This window comes from Ranitomeya imitator, chromosome 3, assembly GCF_032444005.1.
Source record: "Ranitomeya imitator isolate aRanImi1 chromosome 3, aRanImi1.pri, whole genome shotgun sequence".
Classification (NCBI taxonomy): Eukaryota; Metazoa; Chordata; class Amphibia; order Anura; family Dendrobatidae; genus Ranitomeya; species Ranitomeya imitator.
In genome coordinates, this window is record NC_091284.1 from 416871428 (window position 1) to 416892669 (window position 21242).

The window sequence follows — 21242 nt, forward strand, 5'->3', positions numbered from 1 at the left end:
TATTACCAATCTGCACAAACTCCTCATCCTGCAAATACTCCAATGCTGAGCAGCTGCTGCCGTATGTGTTGCTATTACTGCACTTACTGTGTGGTTCTCTGTGCCCTCTAAATTCTAAAGCAACCCTCTAGAATATTGTAATGCCGGGTGCAAGTGCCCTAGAAAATAGTGCCCCTGTGTGTGCCCCTTTGACTGTCACAGTAACCTGAGTTCCCCTATAACAATAAGTGCCCATTTTACATTTATTAATGTCCCAAGTCTCCCCCTGTACATCTCCCCTATACAAAGTATGATGTTCTCTTATACACAGTATAATTCCCCCTCACTGTATATATACTGACCCCTTAATATCCCCCAAACTATTTAATAGCTCTAACACTGTCTGATGGACCCCTCACTGTTATCTCCACACCGTATGATGGCCCCTTAGATAACCTCCATATATTATAATGCACCAGATAGTCCTCAATATAGTATAATGCACTCATCATAGGCCTCCATATAGTATAATGCATTCCCCATAGGCCTCCATAGTATAATGCACACCCCATAGGTCTCCATACAGTATGCTGCACTTCCCATAGGCAGACTCTATTTATAGTATAATGCACTCCTCATAGGTCTCCATATAGTATACTGCACTCCCATAGGCAGACTCTATAGTATAATGTACCCCCCATAGGGAGACTCTACAGTATAATGCACCCCCCATAGGCAGACTTTATAGTATAATACAGTCCCTAATATAATGCACCCCCAGTGGCAGCCTCTATAGCATAATGCACCCCCATAGGCAGCTTCTATAGCATAATGCACCCCCATAGGCAGCCTCTATAGTGTAATGCAGCCCTTAATATAATGCACCCCATAGGCAGCCTCTATAGTATAATGCAGCTCCCAATATAATGCACCCCCATTGGCAGCCTCTATAGAATAATGCAGCCCTTAATATAATGCACCCCCATACGCAGCCTCTATAGTATAATGCACTCCCCATAGGTCTCTATAATACTGCACTCCCCATAGGTAGACTCTATAGTATAATGTACCCCCCATAGGCAGACTCTACAGTATAATGCACCTCCATAGGCAGCCTCTATAGTGTGATGCAGCCCTTAATATAATGCACCCCATAGGCAGCCTCTATAGAATAATGCAGCCCCTAATATAATGCACCCCCATAGGCAGCCTCTATAGTATAACACAGCCCCTAATATAATGCACCCCTACAGGCAGCATCTATAAAATAATGCATCCCCTAATATAATGCACCCCCATAGGCACCCTCTACAGTATAGTGCAGCCCCTAATATAATGCACCTCCACAGTCAGCCTCTATAGTGTAATGCAGTTCTTAATATAATGCACTCCTCATAGGCAGCTACTATAGTGTAATGCAGCTCCTAATATAATGCACCTCCATAGGCAGCCTCTATAGCATAATGCACCCCCATTAAAAAAAATAAAATAAATACTTACCTCTCTTCCTCCTAGTTACTGCTCTGAGCGCCCAGAAATCCGGGGGTTCCGGGTAGTGATGAAGTCATCACGCCCGCTGTCAGTATCGGCGTTGGTGACATCAAAATCTGAGAGGGGGATGATGGGAGAGGGAACGTAACACTCCTTCTTTCATCTATACAGTCAGCTGTATCAATACAGTTGAACCTGTGATGACAGGCGGGGTGCCCACTGCTGGCACCAGGCCCCCCACCACCTGCTTAGGGGCCCCATAGCGGCTGGGTGGAAGAGCAGGGAGATCAATTCTGCCTGCTCTGGCACAGAATGTAACTGTATCGGGGTACTGTACATGCTGATACAGTTACAGTAGCGTAGCTCCGGGTGGGCACTCTCAGAGCGCGGGGCCTGGGGCAACCGCCCCCTTCTACCTCCAGTAGGTATGCTACTGCTGACATCCAAAGAAAGGAGAGCACTAATTAGAGATGCAGCCAAGAGGCTTATGGTCACTTTGGAGAAGCTGCAGACATTCGCAGCTCAGGTGGGAGAATCTGTCCATACGACAACTATTAGGCTGCCGTCACACTAGCAGAATTTGGTCAGCATTTTACATCAGTATTTGTAAGCCAAAACCAGGAGTGGAACAATTAGAGGAAAAGTATAATAGAAACATATGCACAACTTCTGGATTTATCACCCACTCCTGGTTTTGGCTTACAAATACTGATGTAAAATACTGACCAAATACTGCTAGTGTGACGGCAGCCTTAGTCGCACACGCCACAAATCTGAGCTTATGGAAGACTGGCAAGGAGAATGCCATTTTTGAAAGCAAGCCAGAAGAACTCCCATTTGTCGTTTTCAAAAAGTAATGTAGGGGACACAGCTAGCATGTGGAAGAAGGTGCTCTGGTCAGATGAGACCAAAGCATAACTTTTGGGGCTAAATGCAAAACGCTTAGTCAGCATACATGTGCAACTCCCCAAGTAACAGGTTGTTGCAGTGATGTTGCCTTCCTTTTCGGGGAGGGTGATGCCACACTTGGAGGCAAGTGAGATTCTTTCTATCAGGTAATCTTGCACACAACACCTTCTGACTCCAGGCCAGGAGGGGGAGCTAAAAACCCGGTTTTAGGGCAGCTTCCCTGAATAAAGATCCTGGTCTGGAGGAGGAGCCAGTTAGTTGTAGCCAGTTGTAGAGGAGTGAGGAAAGGAGAAGGACATCTGGAACAGACAAAGAGGCCTAGCAGCCACCTGGGAGCTACAGCCTCTGGAAAGAGTGAGAATTTGAAGGAGTTGAATAGTGGAGGAGCTTGGAGGGAATAAGCACAGAGGAGGAAGAGGCTCAGGAGAGGAACAGCAGAAGTACACCCTAAGAGCCAGAGCGCAGAAGCCGGGTAACTGTGAGCCCTAGGTCGTGTTGTTCTCCAGGATGCACGACAGAACCGGAGGGCATAAGACTGTATGTCAATTGCCCGCATCAAGTCGGAAGTGCAGCAGTAATCTGAGAGCCCGGGTCATGATAGAGACCCTATAAACAAGCTCGCACTGCCTATTGTACAGACATCTGTTTTAGTTGCAAGTCCCCTCTCTCCTGTCCAAAGCTTTAAGTGGCAGGGACCTCACCAACTAAAATAGCGCAAGTAAGAAAAGCTTACGGACCTCACCTGGGAGAGGGATCTCATATCTACCCTGCACTTGGTACCCTGGACTGAGGACTGCTACCATCAGTAAACCAGGTAAAGACTAGGTAAAGACTGCAAACCTGTGTCCTCATTCTTTACTATACCATCCACCACACCATCTGTGACTTACACCAGGGAATCCCTGGGGACCCCGCTTCACCTGTGGGAAGAGTCACCATCTTGCTGCATAATATCACCACAGAGGACCCCTTTAAGCAGCGTCGGTCCCTACCCACAGAGAACCACAGGTGGCGTCACGAACAATAGACTTTATACCATATTCCCTTTAAAGACCTTTCCCCTTTAATTGGACGCCCAGGGCCACGGACCGGGTCGCAGCCACCGTGACATCCTCTTTAAGACCGGACCCGGTACCGAGTACCCCACGGCCCTGGCAGACGTTTCACATGATACAATTAATATTAATATAATTAATATTAATAATAAGAATTAATTTCAGCCTATTAGTTTAGCCTCCAAAACAGTCACGCTCTCTCATGTGGTCCCTCAGGAAAATGAATTGCCCACCCCTGTCCTCTAATATACTGACTAAGGGGGGGCTGAATACAAATCCACACTGCAATTTTCAGATTTATGTTTTAAAAATACTGTATTTTCTGGCGTATAAGACTACTTTTTAACCCCTGAAAATCTTCTCAAAAGTCAGGTGTCGTCTTATACGCCAGGTGTCGTCTTATAGGGCAGGTGCGGAGTAATCTGCGGTCGCCGCATATTGTGGGGGGAGCGGTCCCAATGACGAGGTGAGGGGGTGCCTCACCGGGAAGGTGTAAGTGAAGAAGAGGCAGAGAAGAAGATAATAGGATACAAGGGCGAGCCAGATTAGTGAAAGAGGAGTGTTTTTCTAGGCACAGCATCGCTCTCTCTTTTTTGCATACCCCTGGCATCTCAGATGCTGACAGTTTGCTTCACTTACACCTTCCTGGTGAGGTGCTCCCTCACCTCGTCATCGAGACCACTCCCCCCCACTATATACGTCGACCGCAGATTGCTTCGCACCCACCCTATAAGACGACACCCGGCATATAAGGCAACCCCTGACTTTTGGGAAGATTTTATATTTTAACTGGAAAAGTTGGGGGTCGTCTTATACGCCCAGTCGTCTTATACGCCGGAAAATACGGTAATTATAAAACCATGTCTCATTAATTTTACACTTCACAAATGCTACTTGCTGTTGGTATATCACATGCAATCCCAATAAAATACATTTAACTTTGTGGGTGTAATGTGAAAAAATATGGAAAGTCCCAGGGTATGAACACTTTTTCAAGGCTTTGTATTTGTTTACATACTGAAAACAGTGTGCTAGTATAGATGAACAGTGTTTCTTTTAATTATCACACTGACATAATTAAATTCAAACTCGGCCTCTTTTCATTTGACCTAGGGGGGAGCCTACTTATGAGGTGCATACAGTATTTGAAAAGTACTTCTATGGCATACGTTTAGCTAACAGAAATCTTTTGCTACATTGTGCATATAGACTGAATGTACACCTCTGATGTGATTTGAGGAGAGCTTTTAAAAAGTTATTACACCCCAGTAGCATAATAAAGAAGACCATTTGTGAGATAGTGATTTGCTCATGTAAATCACTAGAGGATCCCCTGAAGGGAGCTGCTCATTTGTTGCTATTGAAGGGACCTCTTACTGGCAATTTTGAGCTACAGGAGCTAAAACAATTTGCAAAAGTAAAAGATATGTATATATATTGTGTCCCACCCCCCAAAAAGATGGATCAACGCATCTCTTCATGAGTAATGAAAAAAAAGTTTAACCTCACCATCATCATTCTCTACGTAGAGGCGCAGCCCTGAATTAAGTTTTGAGTTAAGTAACCAGTGGTTACTAGCTGCTGTCACATCGAAGACCAGCCACCCTTCATGCCCAGGCTGTATGCTCTCATGGTCCAGCAAAGTTAACTCAGGCTGCCTATAGAAGAGAGATATTATATACATACACTTTATATCATCAGCGAGACTTCTAGTTAGAATTATACATTAAGAAATGTTGAATTTACGGGAAGACTGATGCCATTTACTATTATCAGTAAGATAAAGCCACCTACCGGTTTGCGTGCTCTCTGTGTATCTCGTAGATGCTGATGTGAAGAGTCCTGTTTAAGTTCCGTAAAAAACTGCGGGTTTTAAAAAGTCGAAACTCTGCTGCCGTCACAGACTCTCCAGTTGGAATCTGAGTCATGTCAAACTTAAACTCTTTCCAGTAAGGCTTCTGATAAAAGATATCTCTGTCATTTTCAACTGTAAACATAGAAAGTATAATTTTCTTATTCACTTTCAATCCTAATGTGACCATTAATTAGGGCAACTGTGCCTCACTGTAATTAAATACAGCAAAATACATGAAGGTTGAGCCCAAAAATGACTAAAACACTGGCATAGAATTCTAATAATAGAAATCTTTACAGATTATACATCCATTAGCAGAAATAAGGGATAGCTGACCATACAATAAGGGATAACTTACTGATTACCAACCAATGGGATCCCCAGTGTTCCCAAGAAAGGGGCTCTGGAACTCAGTAAATTACTTTGCAGAGCCCTGTCTTGAACGGAGTGGAGGTGCATGTGCTTGACCTTCATTTTTCCATGTAACTACTGTAATCTGTTTTCTCCAGCACTCCCACAGACAATGAATGGTGTGGGGTCAAGATAGCATACCTCTGGTCCATTCAAGAACCGGGTTCCCAGGTTACAGAGCCCCATTCTGTGGATTACTGGTGGTCCCCGGTGTCAGACCCCAGGCAATCAGTAACTTATCCCCTTTCTTGAAGATAGGGTATAAATTACGATTTTGGGAATAAACCTTTAATTGAAGTATCATCAAGAGAAATGGGGGTAAACAAACCTCAAGTTCTCCTGTCACGCAGCTGCAATACAGGTAAATAGAAGCTCCACTAGATGGCAATAGAGTGGAGGAAGCACAGCACACAGCAAGACCACACCTTGAATGCAGCAGCAAGGCCACCACCAGGTGGCAGCAGAATAGTCAAAACAAAGCAGGTCAATATAAGACTGTAGCGCAGAACAAAAGGATTAAGCAAACACAGAGTCAACAACAAGCCAAATGGGTCATGTGACAAAACACTCTGGGATCGCCTTTGCTGGGGTCAAAGGACACGTGGTTTGTGCATTGAATCTGAGGCGTACAGCAGGTTTCTGAGCAGGCTGACCTCAGGTCAGATTTATTAACGTGAAAGCAACACAAAAAACAAAACATAAAAATAAACCCTAGCCTGTCCGGCACTAACTAAACAAATACGTTGCTATTTCAACAACTGGGGGGGGCTTCTCCCACCCAGCTAACATCATACAGATCTTGAGCAGAGCTCTTCACTCACGTTTGTCTCACACAGGCAGGCAATCTGTGTGCCCCAGGCAGACACTGGAAACACCCAGCTGGTCATCTTTTATTCCTGCAATCATTAACCCATTAGCACCCTGAAGATACTGAGTGGCCTAATTCACATAGGACAAACACCTGGGCGAGATATACCTGCCTCCATCTACCACACCAGCATGAGTCTTACATATCCCCCCCCTTGCTCAGACCACTCCGGTCGAGCAAGAACACTTTTGAAACAGTGCACTCGGGATAGGGCATCGGCGTTCCCCATCTGCACCCCAGGTCGGTGCTCCACCGTAAAAGAGTAAGCCTGCAGGGCAAGGAACCACCTGGTTACCCGACTATTACGGTCCTTGTGGAGGTGCATCCACTTGAGAGGGGCATGGTCTGTGACCAGCCTAAACTTCCTACCAGCCAGGTAATACTTGAGGGAGTCGAGAGCCCATTTAATGGCTAGGCACTCTTTTTCAACCACGGCATAGCTCTGCTCATGTACATTCAGTTTCCGACTGAGATAGAGGACCGGGTGTTCGACTCCGTCCATCACCTGGGAAAGTACAGCTCCGACACCAGTATCAGAGGCATCAGTTTGTACCACAAACTCGCTGCTGAAATCAGGAGTCACTAGTACGGGCTGAGAGCACAAAGCCCGTTTCAGGCTGTGGAAGGCCTCTTCAGCAGCTGAGGTCCATTTTACCATGACGGAACCCTTCCCCTTGGTAAGATCCGTCAAGGGAGTAGCCATGGCTGCAAAATTGGGTATGAACCGGCGATAATAGCCGGCAATCCCCAGGAAAGCCTGCACTTGTTTCTTGTTCACTGGTTGTGGCCAGCCCTGAATTGCCTGTATTTTGTCGATCTGGGGTTTAACCACTCCTCGGCCAATCACGTAGCCCAAGTATCGGGCTTCTTCAAGCCCGATGTGGCATTTCTTGGGGTTTGCCGTTAAACCTGCATCTCGCAGGTCATCAATCACGGCTTGTACCTTCTGGAGATGAGTTTCCCAGTCCATGCTGTAAATTACGATGTCATCCAGGTAGGCAGAAGCGTACTGTCTGTGAGGCCTCAAGACTCGATCCATCAATCTCTGGAACGTTGCGGGAGCTCCGTGAAGTCCAAACGGCATATAGACATACTGGAACAGACCTTCCGGTGTAGCAAATGCCGTCTTCTCTCTGGCCGCCTCGGCCAGAGGAATCTGCCAGTACCCCTTTGTTAAATCCAGGGTCGTAATGTATCGGGCTTTACCAAGCCGGTCGATCAACTCATCGACCCGGGGCATAGGGTACGCATCAAATTTAGAAACTGCATTCAGTTTCCTAAAGTCATTACAAAACCGGATGGAGCCATCCGGTTTAGGTATCAACACAATTGGACTGGACCAGGCGCTGTGTGACTCCTCAATGACTCCTAAGTCCAACATTGCCATCACTTCCCGGGAGACGGCTTCACGGCGGGCTTCCGGAATCCGGTAGGGCTTCACATGAACAGTGACGCCAGGCTCTGTGACAATCTCATGTTTCACCAACTTCGTCCGGCCAGGTTTTTCGGAGAAAAACTGTCGGTTCTGTAACAAAAATTGCTTAACCTCAGATTTTTGTCGTTCTGAGAGAGTCTCAGCAACCTGCACCTCTGGTACAGTAGGTGAACAAACCGGACGGGGCAGATCCGCCGTTAGGGCAGAGCGGTCTTTCCAGGATTTTATCAGATTCACATGATAAATCTGTTCCGGTTTTCTCTTACCCGGCTGGTACACTTTATAGTTCACTTCACCAACTCTTTCTCGGACCTCAAATGGGCCCTGCCATTTCGCCAGGAATTTACTATCCACCGTAGGGATTAGGACCAACACCCTATCGCCGGGTGCAAATGTACGGACCTTAGCGCCTCTATCATAACTTTGCCTCTGGGCTCCCTGGGCCTGTAACATATGGTCCCTAACAATGGGCATGACAGCGGCAATACGATCCTGCATTTGTGTTACATGGTCGATCACCGTTTTAAAGGGAGTGACTTGACCTTCCCAGGTTTCTTTTGCGACGTCCAGCAGTCCCCGGGGACGACGGGCGTACAACAGTTCGAAAGGCGAAAATCCTGTGGAAGACTAGGGAACTTCCCTAATGGCAAACAGCAAATAGGGTAACAAGTAATCCCAGTTCTTCCCATCTTTGTCTATCGCCTTCCGGAGCATCTGTTTTAAGGTTTTGTTGAAGCGCTCAACCAGGCCATCTGTTTGAGGGTGATAGACAGACGTACGCAACGGGTCTATTTGTAAGAGCCTGCAGAGCTCCTTCATTACCCTCGACATAAAGGGAGTCCCCTGGTCGGTGAGTATCTGTTTTGGAATTCCCACCCGACTAAACACTTGTACCAATTCCTTGGCGATCGTCTTGGTAGCTGTGTTACGCAAAGGGACGGCTTCCGGGTAACGAGTGGCATAGTCCACGATGACGAGGATATGTTGGTTCCCACGTGCGGATCGGGAAAGGGGCCCAACCAAATCCATCCCAATTCTCTCAAAAGGGACCCCGATGATAGGAAGGGGTACCAAAGGGCTACGGAACTGAGATTTAGGGGCCGCGATTTGGCACTCTGGACAGGACTCACAATAGTTACGCACATCACAATGTATTCCAGGCCACACAAAACAATGCAATATCCTTTCTGTGGTTTTCTGTACCCCCAGATGTCCCCCCATTATATGTCCATGGGCCAAATCCAGTACCTTCCGCCGATAAGGTTTGGGTACCACTAACCGTTGCACTGTGTCTTCCCCTTTTTTTTCTACCTGGTAGAGCAAATCATTTTCAAGAACCATATACGGGTACGCTAGCCTAGTGTCAGGTTCTACGGGTACCCCATCTATCATTTTTACATTTTTCCTAGCTGGAGTCAGGGTAGGATCTTTCATTTGCTCGCTGTGGAAGTCATCCACCTGGACTCCCAAATCTGGCAGGCAGGGTGCCGGATGGCTGTCTGCCTCCGACTCTCGCTGAGGTTCCTCAGTTTCCTCTGTTTCCCCCGCCATGACGGAGAAGGGGTACTGAAGGTTAGATTCACTAACCTCCCCAGCAACATCTTCCTGTGGGGTCTCCTCTAGGGACTCGGGACCTCCAGATGGCATGGGAGAAGATTCACGGGTACAGCTACCGTGAAGGAGTAACTGATTCTCCCACAACTGCCAGAAATAGGGAAAATCCCTGCCCAGGATTACATCATGTAACAATGCGGGAACGAGTCCCACTTTGTGCTGCACTGACCCATAGGGAGTAGAAATCCATATGACCGCTGTTAAGTACGAGCGGGTGTCACCATGCACACACGTCACAGAAAACTTGTCAGACGGACCAGACGGAAGTGCCACCAGACTAGCTTTCACCAGAGTCACCACACTTCCAGAGTCTAGTAATGCCACAACATTTTTCCCATCAACAGATAATTCACACAGGTGTTTCACTGTATCATTTTGACCCGCATTCACACTCACTAGCTGTGTAACCAAAGACATGCGTTTTCTAGAGTCTATAACGTCGCACTGCATGGGTTCAGCGGTAACAGGACAGTTCGCAGAAACATGACCCTTCTCATGGCAGCGGAAACACCTAACAGGTCCCCTACTGAGACCACCGTCCAATACTCTTGGTCTCGGAGTGCGAGCAGTCCCGGACTCCTCCCCCACAGTTTTAAGCGATTTTCCTTCACCCGTGGTCCCTGGAACAGTCTTACCGGTTCCACGAGGAGGAGGCACAGTCCGGGGTTTGGCGGTATCGTCGGGAAGTCCTTCTGCCACGGAATAACGCTCGACCAACTCCACAAGTTGATCCGCTGTCGTGGGATTTCCTTGGCTTACCCACCTTTTCAGCGCTGGGGGTAGTACTCTCAGGTACTTGTCCAGGACAACCCGCTGGATTATTTCGGGTATTGTCAGTACCTCGGGTTGCAGTCATTTCTTTGTCAAGTAGATCAGGTCGAACATCTGAGACCGCGCTGGTTTATCTTGCTGGTATGTCCACTGATGTACCCTCTGTGCACGGACAGCCGTCGTCACACCCAGCTGGGCCAGGATCTCAGCTTTCAGCTTCTCAAAGTCCTGAGCGACCTCCGGGTCCAAATCATGGTAAGCTTTTTGGGCCTCGCCGGAGAGAAACGGGGCAATCAAATCGGCCCATCGTGCCTTCGGCCACTTCTCTCTCAATGCCGTCCGCTCAAAAGTTGTCAGATATGCCTCGACGTCATCTTCTGCAGTCAGCTTTTGCCAGTATCGACTCACATGGATCCTTCTGGACTCTGCTTCCGGGTCAGCGTCAGGCATGCTCACCAGGCGCTGCGCCACCTGTTGGAGAAGTTGGCGGTCTGCAACCGTCATGTCCAGTAACTCCTTCAGCTGTGCGGCCATCAAGCGATTAGCTTCGTGCTGTGCGGCAGTGGCCTGCTGCTGTACGGCAGTGGACTGTACTAAGGCTTTGACCACGTCTTCCATGCTGTCGCCTGTGCCACGGTATGCCCGCGTTCTCCACCACAATGTGACAAAACACTCTGGGATCGCCTTTGCTGGGGTCAAAGGACACGTGGTTTGTGGATTGAATCTGAGGCGTACAGCAGGTTTCTGAGCAGGCTGACCTCAGGTCAGATTTATTAACGTGAAAGCAACACAAAAAACAAAACATAAAAATAAACCCTAGCCTGTCCGGCACTAACTAAACAAATACGTTGCTATCTCAACAACTGGGGGGGCTTCTCCCACCCAGCTAACATCATACAGATCTTGAGCAGAGCTCTTCACTCACGTTTGTCTCACACAGGCAGGCAATCTGTGTGCCCCAGGCAGACACTGGAAACACCCAGCTGGTCATCTTTTATTCCTGCAATCATTAACCCATTAGCACCCTGAAGATACTGAGTGGCCTAATTCACATAGGACAAACACCTGGGCGAGATATACCTGCCTCCATCTACCACACCAGCATGAGTCTTACAGTCAATACAGGTCAGGAGCAGATATGCCAAAGACAAGAGACAAAACCACAGGTCAGGGTCCAAGCCAAGTCAAAACTAGAGAGTCAATACACGAAAGGGTACACTGAGTCAGAAAGGGAAGAGGGGAAAAACAGACACAGGATCAGTAGATCATTAGATCATTAGACTCGAACAAAGACGACCCAGGAAAACATACTCAGAAGGGAGGTAAGAACATTTCTAAAACAATCCACAGTGAGGAGATTGGAACAAAACAAAATCCTCTAAACTGCATGCTCGCAAACGCCAGAAGCCTGACAAACAAGATGGAAGAACTAGAAGCAGAAATATCTACAGGTAACTTTGACATAGTGGGAATAACCGAGACATGGTTAGATGAAAGCTATGACTGGGCAGTTAACTTACAGGGTTACAGTCTGTTTAGAAAGGATCGTAAAAATCGGAGAGGAGGAGGGGTTTGTCTCTATGTAAAGTCTTGTCTAAAGTCCACTTTAAGGGAGGATATTAGCGAAGGGAATGAGGATGTCGAGTCCATATGGGTTGAAATTCATGGAGGGAAAAATGGTAACAAAATTCTCATTGGGGTCTGTTACAAACCCCCAAATATAACAGAAAGCATGGAAAGTCTACTTCTAAAGCAGATAGATGAAGCTGCAACCCATAATGAGGTCCTGGTTATGGGGGACTTTAACTACCCGGATATTAACTGGGAAACAGAAACCTGTGAAACCCATAAAGGCAACAGGTTTCTGCTAATAACCAAGAAAAATTATCTTTCACAATTGGTGCAGAATCCAACCAGAGGAGCAGCACTTTTAGACCTAATACTATCTAATAGACCTGACAGAATAACAAATCTGCAGGTGGTTGGGCATTTAGGAAATAGCGACCACAATATTGTGCAGTTTCACCTGTCTTTCACTAGGGGGACTTGTCAGGGAGTCACAAAAACATTGAACTTTAGGAAGGCAAAGTTTGAACAGCTTAGAGATGCCCTTAATCTGGTAGACTGGGACAATATCCTCAGAAATAAGAATACAGATATTAAATGGAAAATGTTTAAGAACATCCTAAATAGGCACTGTAAGCGGTTTATACCTTGTGGGAATAAAAGGACTAGAAATAGGAAAAACCCAATGTGGCTAAACAAAGAAGTAAGACAGGCAATTAACAGTAAAAAGAAAGCATTTGCACTATTAAAGCAGGATGGCACCATTGAAGCTCTAAAAAACTATAGGGAGAAAAATACTTTATCTAAAAAACTAATTAAAGCTGCCAAAAAGGAAACAGAGAAGCACATTGCTAAGGAGAGTAAAACTAATCCCAAACTGTTCTTCAACTATATCAATAGTAAAAGAATAAAAACTGAAAATGTAGGCCCCTTAAAAAATAGTGAGGAAAGAATGGTTGTAGATGACGAGGAAAAAGCTAACATATTAAACACCTTCTTCTCCACGGTATTCACGGTGGAAAATGAAATGCTAGGTGAAATCCCAAGAAACAATGAAAACCCTATATTAAGAGTCACCAATCTAACCCAAGAAGAGGTGCGAAACCGGCTAAATAAGATTAAAATAGATAAATCTCCGGGTCCGGATGGCATACACCCACGAGTACTAAGAGAACTAAGTAATGTAATAGATAAACCATTATTTCTTATTTTTAGGGACTCTATAGAGACAGGGTCTGTTCCGCAGGATTGGCGCATAGCAAATGTGGTGCCAATATTCAAAAAGGGCTCTAAAAGTGAACCTGGAAATTATAGGCCAGTAAGTCTAACCTCTATTGTTGGTAAAATATTTGAAGGGTTTCTGAGGGATGTTATTCTGGATTATCTCAATGAGAATAACTGTTTAACTCCATATCAGCATGGGTTTATGAGAAATCGCTCCTGTCAAACCAATCTAATCAGTTTTTATGAAGAGGTAAGCTATAGACTGGACCACGGTGAGTCATTGGACGTGGTATATCTCGATTTTTCCAAAGCGTTTGATACCGTGCCGCACAAGAGGTTGGTACACAAAATGAGAATGCTTGGTCTGGGGGAAAATGTGTGTAAATGGGTTAGTAACTGGCTTAGTGATAGAAAGCAGAGGGTGGTTATAAATGGTATAGTCTCTAACTGGGTCGCTGTGACCAGTGGGGTACCGCAGGGGTCAGTATTGGGACCTGTTCTCTTCAACATATTCATTAATGATCTGGTAGAAGGTTTACACAGTAAAATATCGATATTTGCAGATGATACAAAACTATGTAAAGCAGTTAATACAAGAGAAGATAGTATTCTGCTACAGATGGATCTGGATAAGTTGGAAACTTGGGCTGAAAGGTGGCAGATGAGGTTTAACAATGATAAATGTAAGGTTATACACATGGGAAGAAGGAATCAATGTCACCATTACACACTGAACGGGAAACCACTGGGTAAATCTGACAGGGAGAAGGACTTGGGGATCCTAGTTAATGATAAACTTACCTGGAGCAGCCAGTGCCAGGCAGCAGCTGCCAAGGCAAACAGGATCATGGGGTGCATTAAAAGAGGTCTGGATACACATGATGAGAGCATTATACTGCCTCTGTACAAATCCCTAGTTAGACCGCACATGGAGTACTGTGTCCAGTTTTGGGCACCGGTGCTCAGGAAGGATATAATGGAACTAGAGAGAGTACAAAGGAGGGCAACAAAATTAATAAAGGGGATGGGAGAACTACAATACCCAGATAGATTAGCGAAATTAGGATTATTTAGTCTAGAAAAAAGACGACTGAGGGGCGATCTAATAACCATGTATAAGTATATAAGGGGACAATACAAATATCTCGCTGAGGATCTGTTTATACCAAGGAAGGTGACGGGCACAAGGGGGCATTCTTTGCGTCTGGAGGAGAGAAGGTTTTTCCACCAACATAGAAGAGGATTCTTTACTGTTAGGGCAGTGAGAATCTGGAATTGCTTGCCTGAGGAGGTGGTGATGGCGAACTCAGTCGAGGGGTTCAAGAGAGGCCTGGATGTCTTCCTGGAGCAGAACAATATTGTATCATACAATTATTAGGTTCTGTAGAAGGACGTAGATCTGGGTATTTATTATGATGGAATATAGGCTGAACTGGATGGACAAATGTCTTTTTTCGGCCTTACTAACTATGTTACTATGTTACTATGTTAGTAAGCAAGCAGCAGGGCAAATCAGGGTAAACGGAGTCAGCTAGACATTCTATAGGCAGAAACTATAACTGACATGGTCTGCAGGACACAGTGGAGAGTAACATTTCAAAAAACCTGATCTGCACATCCAAACATAGACACAGTGTGAACAGGTGCTGAACCCAGAGTCGCCAACTCGTATATATTTAAGTAAATAGGGCAGCACACTGCAGCGCCAAAACATGCAAACTTGAAAACACAAAATTTGAACTGCATTACTGCACTGAAAATATGAAAAATGAGAGCTTTTAGCGCATAAAAATGGCCAATTTTATGTGTACCTCGTAGCCACGATAAGGCATCTCTCTTATACGAGGCCCTACGCTTGACCTACCTCTCTGAGAATAAACGTCTCCATCTGAATGGGTACATGTGAAACCTCTCCTTGGACTCAAATTCTCTCTCACTGTAGAGGGGTATTGGACCTATTATAATTAAAACACCTGAAGCTAGGAGGCGGGGAGTGCACGATCAGAAGGCTAGAGAATACATTTCAAAAAACCTGATCTGCACATCCAAACATAGACACAGTGTGAACAGGTGCTGAACCCAGAGTCGCCAACTCGTATATATTTAAGTAAATAGGGCAGCACACTGCAGCGCCAAAACATGCAAACTTGAAAACACAAAATTTGAACTGCATTACTGCACTGAAAATATGAAAAATGAGAGCTTTTAGCGCATAAAAATGGCCAATTTTATGTGTACCTCGTAGCCACGATAAGGCATCTCTCTTATACGAGGCCCTACGCTTGACCTACCTCTCTGAGAATAAACGTCTCCATCTGAATGGGTACATGTGAAACCTCTCCTTGGACTCAAATTCTCTCTCACTGTGGAGGGGTATTGGACCTATTATAATTAAAACACCTGAAGCTAGGAGGCGGGGAGTGCACGATCAGAAGGCTAGAGAATACATTTCAAAAAACCTGATCTGCACATCCAAACATAGACACAGTGTGAACAGGTGCTGAACCCAGAGTCGCCAACTCGTATATATTTAAGTAAATAGGGCAGCACACTGCAGCGCCAAAACATGCAAACTTGAAAACACAAAATTTGAACTGCATTACTGCACTGAAAATATGAAAAATGAGAGCTTTTAGCGCATAAAAATGGCCAATTTTATGTGTACCTCGTAGCCACGATAAGGCATCTCTCTTATACGAGGCCCTACGCTTGACCTACCTCTCTGAGAATAAACGTCTCCATCTGAATGGGTACATGTGAAACCTCTCCTTGGACTCAAATTCTCTCTCACTGTGGAGGGGTATTGGACCTATTATAATTAAAACACCTGAAGCTAGGAGGCGGGGAGTGCACGATCAGAAGGCTAGAGAATACATTTCAAAAAACCTGATCTGCACATCCAAACATAGACACAGTGTGAACAGGTGCTGAACCCAGAGTCGCCAACTCGTATATATTTAAGTAAATAGGGCAGCACACTGCAGCGCCAAAACATGCAAACTTGAAAACACAAAATTTGAACTGCATTACTGCACTGAAAATATGAAAAATGAGAGCTTTTAGCGCATAAAAATGGCCAATTTTATGTGTACCTCGTAGCCACGATAAGGCATCTCTCTTATACGAGGCCCTACGCTTGACCTACCTCTCTGAGAATAAACGTCTCCATCTGAATGGGTACATGTGAAACCTCTCCTTGGACTCAAATTCTCTCTCACTGTGGAGGGGTATTGGACCTATTATAATTAAAACACCTGAAGCTAGGAGGCGGGGAGTGCACGATCAGAAGGCTAGAGAATACATTTCAAAAAACCTGATCTGCACATCCAAACATAGACACAGTGTGAACAGGTGCTGAACCCAGAGTCGCCAACTCGTATATATTTAAGTAAATAGGGCAGCACACTGCAGCGCCAAAACATGCAAACTTGAAAACACAAAATTTGAACTGCATTACTGCACTGAAAATATGAAAAATGAGAGCTTTTAGCGCATAAAAATGGCCAATTTTATGTGTACCTCGTAGCCACGATAAGGCATCTCTCTTATACGAGGCCCTACGCTTGACCTACCTCTCTGAGAATAAACGTCTCCATCTGAATGGGTACATGTGAAACCTCTCCTTGGACTCAAATTCTCTCTCACTGTGGAGGGGTATTGGACCTATTATAATTAAAACACCTGAAGCTAGGAGGCGGGGAGTGCACGATCAGAAGGCTAGAGAATACATTTCAAAAAACCTGATCTGCACATCCAAACATAGACACAGTGTGAACAGGTGCTGAACCCAGAGTCGCCAACTCGTATATATTTAAGTAAATAGGGCAGCACACTGCAGCGCCAAAACATGCAAACTTGAAAACACAAAATTTGAACTGCATTACTGCACTGAAAATATGAAAAATGAGAGCTTTTAGCGCATAAAAATGGCCAATTTTATGTGTACCTCGTAGCCACGATAAGGCATCTCTCTTATACGAGGCCCTACGCTTGACCTACCTCTCTGAGAATAAACGTCTCCATCTGAATGGGTACATGTGAAACCTCTCCTTGGACTCAAATTCTCTCTCACTGTGGAGGGGTATTGGACCTATTATAATTAAAACACCTGAAGCTAGGAGGCGGGGAGTGCACGATCAGAAGGCTAGAGAATACATTTCAAAAAACCTGATCTGCACATCCAAACATAGACACAGTGTGAACAGGTGCTGAACCCAGAGTCGCCAACTCGTATATATTTAAGTAAATAGGGCAGCACACTGCAGCGCCAAAACATGCAAACTTGAAAACACAAAATTTGAACTGCATTACTGCACTGAAAATATGAAAAATGAGAGCTTTTAGCGCATAAAAATGGCCAATTTTATGTGTACCTCGTAGCCACGATAAGGCATCTCTCTTATACGAGGCCCTACGCTTGACCTACCTCTCTGAGAATAAACGTCTCCATCTGAATGGGTACATGTGAAACCTCTCCTTGGACTCAAATTCTCTCTCACTGTGGAGGGGTATTGGACCTATTATAATTAAAACACCTGAAGCTAGGAGGCGGGGAGTGCACGATCAGAAGGCTAGAGAATACATTTCAAAAAACCTGATCTGCACATCCAAACATAGACACAGTGTGAACAGGTGCTGAACCCAGAGTCGCCAACTCGTATATATTTAAGTAAATAGGGCAGCACACTGCAGCGCCAAAACATGCAAACTTGAAAACACAAAATTTGAACTGCATTACTGCACTGAAAATATGAAAAATGAGAGCTTTTAGCGCATAAAAATGGCCAATTTTATGTGTACCTCGTAGCCACGATAAGGCATCTCTCTTATACGAGGCCCTACGCTTGACCTACCTCTCTGAGAATAAACGTCTCCATCTGAATGGGTACATGTGAAACCTCTCCTTGGACTCAAATTCTCTCTCACTGTGGAGGGGTATTGGACCTATTATAATTAAAACACCTGAAGCTAGGAGGCGGGGAGTGCACGATCAGAAGGCTAGAGAATACATTTCAAAAAACCTGATCTGCACATCCAAACATAGACACAGTGTGAACAGGTGCTGAACCCAGAGTCGCCAACTCGTATATATTTAAGTAAATAGGGCAGCACACTGCAGCGCCAAAACATGCAAACTTGAAAACACAAAATTTGAACTGCATTACTGCACTGAAAATATGAAAAATGAGAGCTTTTAGCGCATAAAAATGGCCAATTTTATGTGTACCTCGTAGCCACGATAAGGCATCTCTCTTATACGAGGCCCTACGCTTGACCTACCTCTCTGAGAATAAACGTCTCCATCTGAATGGGTACATGTGAAACCTCTCCTTGGACTCAAATTCTCTCTCACTGTGGAATTTGAGTCCAAGGAGAGGTTTCACATGTACCCATTCAGATGGAGACGTTTATTCTCAGAGAGGTAGGTCAAGCGTAGGGCCTCGTATAAGAGAGATGCCTTATCGTGGCTACGAGGTACACATAAAATTGGCCATTTTTATGCGCTAAAAGCTCTCATTTTTCATATTTTCAGTGCAGTAATGCAGTTCAAATTTTGTGTTTTCAAGTTTGCATGTTTTGGCGCTGCAGTGTGCTGCCCTATTTACTTAAATATATACGAGTTGGCGACTCTGGGTTCAGCACCTGTTCACACTGTGTCTATGTTTGGATGTGCAGATCAGGTTTTTTGAAATGTATTCTCTAGCCTTCTGATCGTGCACTCCCCGCCTCCTAGCTTCAGGTGTTTTAATTATAATAGGTCCAATACCCCTCCACAGTGAGAGAGAATTTGAGTCCAAGGAGAGGTTTCATATGTACCCATTCAGATGGAGACGTTTATTCTCAGAGAGGTAGGTCAAGCGTAGGGCCTCGTATAAGAGAGATGCCTTATCGTGGCTACGAGGTACACATAAAATTGGCCATTTTTATGCGCTAAAAGCTCTCATTTTTCATATTTTCAGTGCAGTAATGCAGTTCAAATTTTGTGTTTTCAAGTTTGCATGTTTTGGCGCTGCAGTGTGCTGCCCTATTTACTTAAATATATACGAGTTGGCGACTCTGGGTTCAGCACCTGTTCACACTGTGTCTATGTTTGGATGTGCAGATCAGGTTTTTTGAAATGTATTCTCTAGCCTTCTGATCGTGCACTCCCCGCCTCCTAGCTTCAGGTGTTTTAATTATAATAGGTCCAATACCCCTCCACAGTGAGAGAGAATTTGAGTCCAAGGAGAGGTTTCACATGTACCCATTCAGATGGAGACGTTTATTCTCAGAGAGGTAGGTCAAGCGTAGGGCCTCGTATAAGAGAGATGCCTTATCGTGGCTACGAGGTACACATAAAATTGGCCATTTTTATGCGCTAAAAGCTCTCATTTTTCATATTTTCAGTGCAGTAATGCAGTTCAAATTTTGTGTTTTCAAGTTTGCATGTTTTGGCGCTGCAGTGTGCTGCCCTATTTACTTAAATATATACGAGTTGGCGACTCTGGGTTCAGCACCTGTTCACACTGTGTCTATGTTTGGATGTGCAGATCAGGTTTTTTGAAATGTATTCTCTAGCCTTCTGATCGTGCACTCCCCGCCTCCTAGCTTCAGGTGTTTTAATTATAATAGGTCCAATACCCCTCCACAGTGAGAGAGAATTTGAGTCCAAGGAGAGGTTTCACATGTACCCATTCAGATGGAGACGTTTATTCTCAGAGAGGTAGGTCAAGCGTAGGGCCTCGTATAAGAGAGATGCCTTATCGTGGCTACGAGGTACACATAAAATTGGCCATTTTTATGCGCTAAAAGCTCTCATTTTTCATATTTTCAGTGCAGTAATGCAGTTCAAATTTTGTGTTTTCAAGTTTGCATGTTTTGGCGCTGCAGTGTGCTGCCCTATTTACTTAAATATATACGAGTTGGCGACTCTGGGTTCAGCACCTGTTCACACTGTGTCTATGTTTGGATGTGCAGATCAGGTTTTTTGAAATGTATTCTCTAGCCTTCTGATCGTGCACTCCCCGCCTCCTAGCTTCAGGTGTTTTAATTATAATAGGTCCAATACCCCTCCACAGTGAGAGAGAATTTGAGTCCAAGGAGAGGTTTCACATGTACCCATTCAGATGGAGACGTTTATTCTCAGAGAGGTAGGTCAAGCGTAGGGCCTCGTATAAGAGAGATGCCTTATCGTGGCTACGAGGTACACATAAAATTGGCCATTTTTATGCGCTAAAAGCTCTCATTTTTCATATTTTCAGTGCAGTAATGCAGTTCAAATTTTGTGTTTTCAAGTTTGCATGTTTTGGCGCTGCAGTGTGCTGCCCTATTTACTTAAATATATACGAGTTGGCGACTCTGGGTTCAGCACCTGTTCACACTGTGTCTATGTTTGGATGTGCAGATCAGGTTTTTTGAAATGTATTCTCTAGCCTTCTGATCGTGCACTCCCCGCCTCCTAGCTTCAGGTGTTTTAATTATAATAGGTCCAATACCCCTCCACAGTGAGAGAGAATTTGAGTCCAAGGAGAGGTTTCACATGTACCCATTCAGATGGAGACGTTTATTCTCAGAGAGGTAGGTCAAGCGTAGGGCCTCGTATAAGAGAGATGCCTTATCGTGGCTACGAGGTACACATAAAATTGGCCATTTTTATGCGCTAAAAGCTCTCATTTTTCATATTTTCAGTGCAGTAATGCAGTTCAAATTTTGTGTTTTCAAGTTTGCATGTTTTGGCGCTGCAGTGTGCTGCCCTATTTACTTAAATATATACGAGTTGGCGACTCTGGGTTCAGCACCTGTTCACACTGTGTCTATGTTTGGATGTGCAGATCAGGTTTTTTGAAATGTATTCTCTAGCCTTCTGATCGTGCACTCCCCGCCTCCTAGCTTCAGGTGTTTTAATTATAATAGGTCCAATACCCCTCCACAGTGAGAGAGAATTTGAGTCCAAGGAGAGGTTTCACATGTACCCATTCAGATGGAGACGTTTATTCTCAGAGAGGTAGGTCAAGCGTAGGGCCTCGTATAAGAGAGATGCCTTATCGTGGCTACGAGGTACACATAAAATTGGCCATTTTTATG

The 21242-nt window shown here is 45.0% G+C and overlaps 1 protein-coding gene across 3 annotated transcripts in view; it reads right to left on the reverse strand.

Annotated features, from left to right (window-relative positions):
* The window catches only part of LOC138670128 (bone morphogenetic protein 8A-like), a 213992-nt gene that overhangs the window by 33703 nt on the left and 159047 nt on the right, over window positions 1-21242 (reverse strand). For all 3 annotated transcript variants that reach the window (XM_069757179.1, XM_069757178.1, XM_069757180.1), the window contains exons 2-3: window positions 5229-5421; window positions 4944-5092 (exon numbers count right to left, since the gene is read on the reverse strand). In XM_069757179.1, the coding sequence (XP_069613280.1) occupies window positions 4944-5092; window positions 5229-5421 (342 nt within the window). The remainder of the gene's footprint in view (window positions 1-4943; window positions 5093-5228; window positions 5422-21242) is intronic.